Raw genomic sequence first — 10,069 nt, forward strand, 5'->3', positions numbered from 1 at the left:
GCAAGGAGTGTGACAAGCTGCAATAATCTGAATTTAACCTGGGCTTTAGGAGTTTAGGCATATGCCTTTTTCTCTTAAACCATTAATTGCAAAAATGGACTCTAACACTCGTATAAGCAGATCATTTTGCAATATGGTATGCTTGGGTAAATTCTGAAATTAACCTTCAATAGACATTCTAATAAATAGTCTTTTATTGTGCTGTATAATTAAAAAAAAAAGTATGATTCAGCTCAGAAATCAGCAGGCCCACCGGGCTTACTCTGTGTGTCTGTCCCATTTTGTGCGCTGCACTGTACACGGCTTCAATACGACACCAAATGCACGTTCACTCACTGTAATACATAAACCAAGACTCCACTCAAAGCTCAAATTAAACTTCTAATAATGTACCACGATGCACTTCAGTAATTTTATTTATGATCTACACATTTTCATTACAATGCTCTTGTTACTAAATAGTTATTCATTTTTTTTTTTTTGGTAAGATTATGGTTTTCAAGGATACTTTGTTCCCATACGTGGATTTTGAGTATAAGGAATACAGTATAATGTCAGTGTGGAAAATTATTTCCATCATTTCTGAGGCGGTTTTGTCTTAAAATAGGATGTGGCCATTTTCTTAGTCCCATTGAGCCTCAGAGGTTGGAGGGAGGATTAAAAAGTTACTTGTGATGACCTTTCATCATCCGAGATTGTGGATTTCACAACCTTTTTCTAACAAATTCAATTATTCTACCTGAAGGCTAGAAGAGGGCCATGCAGATGAATGGAAGACGAAACCAGAAATAAGTCGAAGCCTAAAAGATTAAATTTATAACCAATGATCCAAGATGGGGGGATAACAGTATGGTTGAAAACTAGAAATTCAAGAGAAGAACTCACACATGTGATCGTTTCTAATCAAAAGATGGATAATAAATACTGGTCGACAAATTATTCAAAGCATTTTGCTGATGTTATAAGATGTGGGAAGGTTGGATCACATTCCATGGGAACCAGGAACAGTTTCTTGGTGATAGGAATCATAAACATAGTGGTTGATGGTAAGAGAAGCCTATATTCCCAAGAACAATTTTGCTTAGAAAAATGTACTTTAATACGAATACACTTTTAAAGTGGACAGCTTACAACGATAATAACAATAATCTGACCTTGAGTCATGCCTCATGTTTTGGCTAAGATGAAAATATTTTTGATCCAACTTTCTTAATAGCATCTCTACTTCTGACCCAACTCCTTCTAAAATTGCTAGCAACTGATCTTTCTCTAGGGCGGCACAGTGGTAGCGCTGCTGCCTCGCAGTTAAGAGACCTGGGTTTACTTCCTGGGTCCTCCCTGTGTGGAGTTTGCATGTTCTCCCCGTGTCTGCGTGGGTTTCCTCCCACAATCCAAAAACATGTAGGTTAGGTGCATTGGCGATCCTAAATTGTCCCTAGTGTGTGCTTGGTATGTGTGTGTGTGGGTGCCCAGTGGTGGGCTGGCGCACTGCCCAGAGTTTGTTCCTACCTTGCACCCCGTACTGGCTGGGATTGACTCCAGCAGACCCCCGTGACCCTGTGTTAGGATATAGCGGGTTGGACAATGACTGATCTTCCTCTAGCAAACAGCTCTTTGTTAAGCCAGTAAAACCCAATGTTTTTACAATTATGAGACTCTGGCTAGCAGCTACAGTATATGCAAAGGCCATTTCCCCCTAATCCACCAAGACTGAGTTAAGGGGGGACAATCACTCAAAAGGTCCTGACACAGCCAAAGGCCTAACGAAATAGAATTCTGCCAGATCCAAAGACGTTTTTGAGTTCCTACCATTTAACGTGAACTGACTTGTTTCTGACTTAAACAAACAGAGAAGTTTATTTTTCCATTGTGGTGTAGTCGGCAGGACAACAATTGAGCAAGATGAGAAGATATGCTAGCACTGCACCGAAAGTTACCACAAACATCAGTAAAATGTTATAAATTACATAAACAGAATGTAATTCTTCCATTGTGGTGTAGTCGGCAGGACAGCAATTGAGCAAGATGAGAAGATATGCTAGCACTGCACCGTAATTTACCACAAACATCAGTAAAATGTTATAAATTACATAAACAGATTGCCATTCTTTCATTGTAGTGTAGTCGGCAGGACAGAGTCCTTCGAAATTGAACAAGATTGGAAGATGTGCAGTCCCTGAACTGCAGAAATACCAGAATATTCCTAAACTAAAATAAATAGCCTGCTCTGGTGCAAAGGCCAACATGATTCTAAATTGGAGTATGTGGGATTGAGAATGTTATATTATGTTTGTTATAGACACGCAGGTTGTCCAACAATTCTTGTGAGAAGCAACAGAGCTCGGAGACGGCTTTTCTTAGACAAGAAACAAAGTCAATCAGTCAGTCGTTATCCAACCCGCTATATCCTAACACAGGGTCACGGGGGTCTGCTGGAACCAATCCCAGCCAGCACAGGGCGCAAGGCAGGAGACAAACCCAGGGCAGGGTGCCAGCCCACCACAGGGGGCACACACACACACACCAAGCACAATTTAGGATCGCCAATGCACCTAACCTGCATGTCTTTGGACTGTGGGAGGAAACCCACACAGACACGGGGAGAACATGCAACCCAGGTCTCCTTACTGCGAGGCAGCAGCGCTACCACTGCGCTACCGTGTCGCCCCAGAAACAAAGTCAAAAGGGGCAAAAACCAAAAAGAGAAATTTAGACAGGTGAACTGAAGGGACAAGATGAAATCATGATTCAAAGTCAAAAAGGAAGCCCTAACAATATTTAACAAAAAATCCTACCGTTGATCCAACTTGGAAAACAAAACTAATGATCACTAATATGATTACAAAGTTTGCAGTATTTACTAAGGGATACAGAGAAGTGGTCATGTCATCCCATTTACACATCACATCCTGTGAGGTCATCGACAGAACAATAGCAGGCATGCTACCAAATTCAGTAAGGCGTCACAATAAATAAAAATATAAGACAGTTTTCAAAACTAATCGTTAAAGTAATATCCAATTTAGAATCTACACGTGTGAAAGCCCCTAGTTAAGCAATTGTGCATACAGAAGTCCCAACCCGACACAGACAGGCAGGACACAAGTTTCAGCACACAGCACACGATTTCTTTACAGTCGGGGAAGCGTTTCTTCTTCACTCCCCCAAAGCACAGCAGAGTCCATACTGCACCACAGTCCCTTCTCTTTGCCAGTCCTTCCTCCTCCTCACAAGCTTTGTCCACTTCCTCCCGACTCAGGCCATTAAGTGGGGGTGACTGGCTCCTTTTACAGGTCCTGGGAGTGCTCCAGGTGGCTCATCAAGATTACCTGGAAGTCCGTTAAAGGGCTCTGCAGCTCCTCCTGGCGGCCCCCATGGAACCCAACAGGGCTGTACCAAACTCCAGCTCCCAGCATGCCCTGCAGGAATCCGTGATGCCACAGCCACCCAGGAAGGCTGCCCTCTAGCGTCCCAGGGGAGGCATGGCCTCATCTGATTCTCTCTCCCCTGGTCCTTCCATTCTGTTGGCGTCCCAGCCAGGTATTGGCCGTGGCCGCCCGTCACACAATATATATGTTAAACATAACTATATTACAATATTTAAGGTTCATCTTTTGAATATTTCATTTTTCCTAACTGCTATACAAGTATGTTTTTTTTCAGCTTCTTATGAATATTTTTAAGCTGCAGTTCCCTCATCAGCATAATACTTCTAAGTAAAGCAACATAAAATTCATCATACCGGATCAAGACATGCTTCAGCGATTTTTGAAGTCAACTTCAAACACCTCTTTAAGAAGTAATCCGTTATTGTGCTCAAGAATTAAAAAAAAACGCTTGCATGATGGATTTCTCTCGTGTCTCGCTTCATGTTGTCATTTATTTCCCACCACTATTTACACGTTTAGTGTTTTCCAGCTGCACCCGGCACTATGTGAAACTTCCTGACTTGTCATTGCTATCAATGACATGACGCCCAACACGTTAAGCACAACTTAAAACCTCATATCATTGAAATTGGGTTTCTGGAGGTTAGTGGGCACATCATTCCATGGCTGGTTATTAAATATTTTATATTGCCTTTCTATACTGAGCAACATCAGTATGGCATATAATAGTGTCATATATGGTATATAATAAAATAGTATTCTAGTATATACACTAATTTGTTAGTTTACACTACCAAACTAGAGCCCAGTTCCTTGTACATACGTTTTTAACAATCTGAACCCAGGCAAGACCACCCAGTGAATCAGCAGTGAAGACTTTTACCCACCAACACACAGATTCCCGTCCAGTGCCTTCATACTGACTGTCAAAGAACAAGAAATAAAAAAGGGAATGGTTACACTAACATAACATTAAGAGTCTACCTCATCCATTTCAAGGATTTGGGGGGCTGGGGGTTGCTATCTAATCCTGTACAGGGCGGCACGGCCCACTCATGCGCACAACGACACTCACAGTCGCACATACAAAACCTCCGATCCCATTAAAGGCAGAAGGGGACTGGAGCCTCTCCCTGCAGCACTTGATCCAGGGCTGAAACACAACCAGTTCTATCGCATGGCGCCTTCTTGGCACACACACTCCCACTCTGATCATACTGTATGCTGAAACATCGCATCATTCTGAAATGTAGCCCACTGAAGTCATGGAGCCTGTCCTCACAGCACTGGGTGCAGAGGCAGGAAACAGCAATGGACAGGACACCAGTCCGTCACTGGGCCCACTCATATCGCATCACGTGTCATTTTCCGATCTCATTATTTTCATAGGGGGATTGGAGGCTTTCCCTGCAGCACTTGGCATAAGACAGAGACGTGCCTGGAAAAGTTTTCAGGCCATCACGTTGACCACTCTTGCACACATTCACGCTCGGGTCACACTGTATTATAAAAATCCACATCGTTCTTAAACCCGCTTAGTTTATTGAAGCTGTAGAGCAAAGCCCTGCAGCACTGGCGGCCATAAACAGGACACCATATTTGATCGCACTCATACTCAGATCATGTTGTTCCATAAAACATCACATCATTCTTAAACCTGCTCTGTCCAAATAAGTGGTGGAGCCTGTCAGAGGGCACAATGGCAGGAAGCAGCCATTTTCAGGGCATTGGTCTATCTCTGGGCCCACTCATGCACTCCCCCACATTGACCATTCTTCCACACATTCACACTCAGATCATATTCTATTATAAAAATCCACATCGTTCTTAAACCCGCTTACTTTATTGAGACTGTAGAGCAAAGTCCTGCAGCACTGGCAGCCATGAACAGGACACCATATTTGATCGCACTCATACTCAGATCATGTTGCTCCATAAAACATCACATCATTCTTAAACCTGCTCTGTCTAATTAAGTGGTGGAGCCTGTCAGAGGGCACAATGGCAGGAAGCAGCCATTTTCAGGGCATTGGTCTATCTCTGGGCCCACTCATGCACTCCCCCCCACACAAACTCACAGCATATCATTCTCCAAATCTCCTATCCCATGAAAAGAGAAGAGGGGGCAATGGACTTTCTCTGTAGCTCACTCTCGCACACACCCACACTCAGATTGTATTGCACCTTCAAACACCTCATCATTGTTAATCATGCTAAATCCAATGAGGGAGTTGAGTCTATCCCTGCAGCACTGGGCTAATGGCTAAATTGTACAAGTCCATCATTGGGCCATCTAACATACTCTGCCATACTCGTCCTCATACGATATCATATTATTCTAAAACTCAGTTTAGTTTAGGGCCATATAGGACAACAGCTTATTCTAAGAGCACAGGGAGCAAAGAAGAAAACAGCCCTGATTCAGGCACCAGTCCATCATGGGGTCCACTCATGCAGACTCACGTATCATATCATACAATATGAGGAAATGATATGAAATGATATGATCTTGTGTGATTTCATGTCATTCTCAAAGACAAAATGAAATAAAACCAATTCACATCAGCCATTACTCTTTTTTAAGACATTTCAGAATGAACAGATTCTAATAACTGCTTTCTCACCAGTCATCATGGGGTCCACTCAAGCACACATTCACATCATAAATCATATATTATAGTATATCACTCTCCAATAAATTTAGGGCCATATGGGACAAGAATTTTTAACCTAAGAGCACAGGGTGCAAGGAAGAAAACAGCCCTGATCCAGGCACCAGTCCACCATGGAGCCTAATCACACCCTCTCATCAAATCATACGGTTCTCAAACTCACTTCATTTTAGGACCATGCTGAACAACTTATCCTAAGAGCTCAGGGCACAAGAAAGAAAACAGCCATGATTCCAGGTACCAGTCCATCATGGGGTCCACTCAAGCACACACTTATGAGTACAAATGAAATAACACCAATTTCCATCAGGGCCATCTTAACAGCATTATAAGCCCCCAGGTAAAGCAGTGCACTGGCGCCCCCAACCTACACAACCACTTAGCAAGTCACAACATACATAGATCAGCATGGGGACCCTATGGACCCCCCTGCCATCTGCCCAGCATGCCCATGTGTTTAGATGGCCCCGATTCCCATATGCAATTACTATTTCCTATGACATTTCAGAAATGAACAAATTCCAAAGACCACTTTGGCCCCAGTCCATCATGGGGTCCACACATGCACAAATTCATATCATATATCATATCATAACAAACCATATCATATCATTCTCAAACTCAGTTAAATTTAGGGCCATAGTCGACAAGAGCTTATCCTAAGAGGACAGAGTACCAAGAAGACCACAGCCTTGATCCAGGCACCAGTCCACCACAGGCCCCACTCAAGCACACTTTTGTGTGTATAAATTAAATAAAACTGATTCCCATATTCCATTGCTATTTCCTATGACATTTCAGAAATGAACAAATTCCAAAGACCACTTTGTCACCCGTCATTCTGGGATCCACTCGTGCACACATTCAAATCGTATATCATATACCATACCATATCATATCATTCTCAGATAAATTTAGGGCCGTATGGGACAATAGCTTACTCTAAGAGCACAGGCTTGTGAGGAAGAAACCAGCCCTAAATCCGGGCACCAGTCCATCATGGAGTCCACTCACAAATTCATATCAGATATCATATCCTGCCACACCATATCATATCATTCTCAAACTCAGTTAAATTTAGGGCCATATGCGACAAGAGCACAGGGTGCAAGAAAGAAAACAGCCCTGAATCTGGACACTAGTCCATCATGAAGACCATTAACACGCTATCATATTATACAATATCATGTCATATTATTCTAAAATGCCATTAAATTTATGACCATATAGAACAAAAACTTATCCTAAGAGTGATGGGTGCAAGAAAAACAACCGCCCTGATCCAGACACCAGTCCATCATGGATTCTACTCACACACTCATATTCTATTTTATCATACTATTCTCAAACTCAGTTCATTTTAGGACCATATGGGACAAGAGCACAGCCAAAGAGCACTGGGTGAACGGACGACCACAGCTCTGCAGGCATCAGTCCACCACAGACCCACTCCTGTACACACTTCTGCATATACAAATGAAATAAAATCCATTCACATATGCCATTATTCTATGACATTTCCCAATGAACAGATTCCAAGGACCACTTTGTTCTCCACCCCGTTACACTAACGATAAACAGCCTGCCTCCATTAACATGTAGAAGCAGCGTGGCTGCTTGCAATGAAATATCAAAGTAACCAGCAGCCGGCAACCTCCGAGCGGTGGTGTAGAAATTCTGCAGAAAGCTTTAACTGACTTACAAGCTGCATCTTTCAAAGCATTTTTTTTTCTTTAACGCGAAAATATAGAACTTGTAAGCAAATCGAGAGACACCGTAGATGCTGGTGTCACTTTTTAAATACTGCGCTAGGGAGAACCGATGCGTTAACAAGCAAAGCGCTAACAGTTTAAAGTCAAGCTGCGCTTCTCTGGAAATAAAAAAAAAAAATTGATTTATTGCCACTAAACACTGGGACTTTTTTTCCCTTCGAAAACTAACCAGTTAAAATTATACTTACAAATTATTTAAAATAAACAGTATTGGTAGATCGGGGACAGATGGCACCGGTTCAAAAGACAGAGCGGAATGACTAACCGTGCTGACTTGCGGAGTCGCGCAGTGCGGACAGTGGGCTTTTTGTGTCCCTGTCAGCTGTCGCTTTGGCAGTAGCGTGAAACCATTAATGTGCGTGGGCAGTTCACAAACTACTCGGTATTTATTTACATAATCTTAAACGCAGGGGGCTAAACTGCATAAAGGAAACGGCTCTCGTTTTACCTGTTGACTTCGCCGCTTTTCTTTCCTTTTTTTTTTTTTTGTTTTGTTCTTTCTATTGCACGTAAGGCGAAGCCGATGCAGCAACAGAGGTAGCACAGCCCGACAGTTCGCTCGCCGGGGTTCACACGCACACACACACACACACCCGTGCGGGAGCACACATTTGCACACAAATTCTGCTCGGGGCTTCAAGCTGACTGGTAACAGGTTAAAAAGCAGGATTCTTGGAAATAAATAAAACGTTACATAAATAAAATGCGCATGCATTTAGAATCATGGATATTACTTCGATCAGACAAACACCTGAACCCCATACCTTGACATTAACAAGTCCGAACAGACACAACCATTCGACCTCATAGACCCCATTTTACACACTTTCATGACCACGTGGCTCAGCCAAACGCCCCCAGCAGCACGGATAGCCTCGCACTTCGTCTAAAATAACAATGCGCCTCTGTCCCCCTGAAGTGCAGCGTACTGACCGACGGCTTCCCTTTGCACAAGTCATGTTGCACTAAAGAAATGTCTCCAAGCGAGGATGCGCTCGCGTCGAGATTCCTAAAGGACTGGCGGATATCATCGGACACTGGTCGTTCGGTCCAGTTCTCTCTTTCTTTCTTTATTTCATTTCCTTGCGCTAACAGTTATCTAGTCTTACATGCGATGACACCTGAGCTAGAGGGGGGAAAGTTGCAGATAGGTTCTTGCCAAAGCATCGCACTCCCACCTGCCCTTCAGTGAGCGAATTCAAACAAGAACAAGGCTGGACAGTCGCAGAGGAAAACCGCTTAATAAAAGAAAGAAAACAATTATAAAGACTGCAATAGAAAACTCCGGTGAGGTTTATTGCACAAATCTACTGGGCGCCTTGTCTGGTTTTAATTTTTTTTACCAATCCGATATTTAGGATGAGAAAAAAAACCTCGAACACATTAGCCAAAAAGGCGGAAAAAAGTGAATAAAACAGACCATCTACTCACCCAGCGCGAAGTCCAAGAGATCGGCGCACAGAAGGAAACACAGAGATAAGGTGCTCATCTTCCTAATATTTGGTCAATATTCCCAAATTCCATCGGTCTTTAAAGGTTCCCCAAAGCCTGTTTGCGTGTCCCCGGCCATTCCAAACAGAGCCGATCAGCTGGACCACACTGGCAGCGCATGGTAAGATTTAAAAATAAGAGAAACAGTCATTCAGTAAAAGAGCCAAGGCAGCGCAGACGAGAGCAGATGCAGTAAGGTTAACGGCTGAAAGTCGCTCGGATTGAAGGAAAAAAAGAAGAAAAAACGGCAGCAAATTCTTTTGTAAAGATGAATCAAAAGCAACGAAGCTATCGCTCAGATTCAGGTTTCTTCCGTTAGTCCGCTTCCATCTCGCATTGCTGCAGGATAGCAAACCAGACACACAGATTTGGATGAAAAATCCAGGCGCTTCACTCTCCGCTCTGCTCCGCTCCCCCTCCTACACCGCGCGCGCGCGCTCTCTCTCTCGCTCTCATGCACGCGCGCGCTCGCTCGCTTTCACTCTCTGCCACTCTCGCTCTCTCTCTGTATCTTGCAGAATTTGCCTTAATCCTATCCTGGCTTCCAAACCCTTCCTCTCTATTTCTGTCCTCTAAGCCGATTTATTTCTGTTGGATTTTTGTAGAAAACGGGGGTTTAGATCATTAACCTTTTCGCTGCTATCGCTCTCACCCTTGTACTGAGTTTCTTTCGACTGTTACATAAATGCTACTTTATTCCGTTATACAATACTTTTTCTTCCGAATAGTTATTAATAAGCACGTC

The 10,069-nt window shown here is 43.2% G+C and overlaps 1 protein-coding gene across 1 annotated transcript in view; it reads right to left on the reverse strand.

Moving 5' to 3' along the window:
* The window catches only part of igsf21a (immunoglobin superfamily, member 21a), a 777,574-nt gene extending 767,823 nt beyond the window's left edge, over nucleotides 1–9,751 (reverse strand). The window contains exon 1 of the mRNA XM_039755430.1: nucleotides 9,265–9,751. Coding sequence (XP_039611364.1) covers nucleotides 9,265–9,322 — 58 coding nt within the window. The 5' untranslated portion in view covers nucleotides 9,323–9,751. The remainder of the gene's footprint in view (nucleotides 1–9,264) is intronic.
* Nucleotides 9,752–10,069: the final 318 nt, after the last annotated feature.

Source organism: Polypterus senegalus, chromosome 6 (assembly GCF_016835505.1).
Source record: "Polypterus senegalus isolate Bchr_013 chromosome 6, ASM1683550v1, whole genome shotgun sequence".
In the NCBI taxonomy this organism is placed as follows: domain Eukaryota; kingdom Metazoa; phylum Chordata; class Cladistia; order Polypteriformes; family Polypteridae; genus Polypterus; species Polypterus senegalus.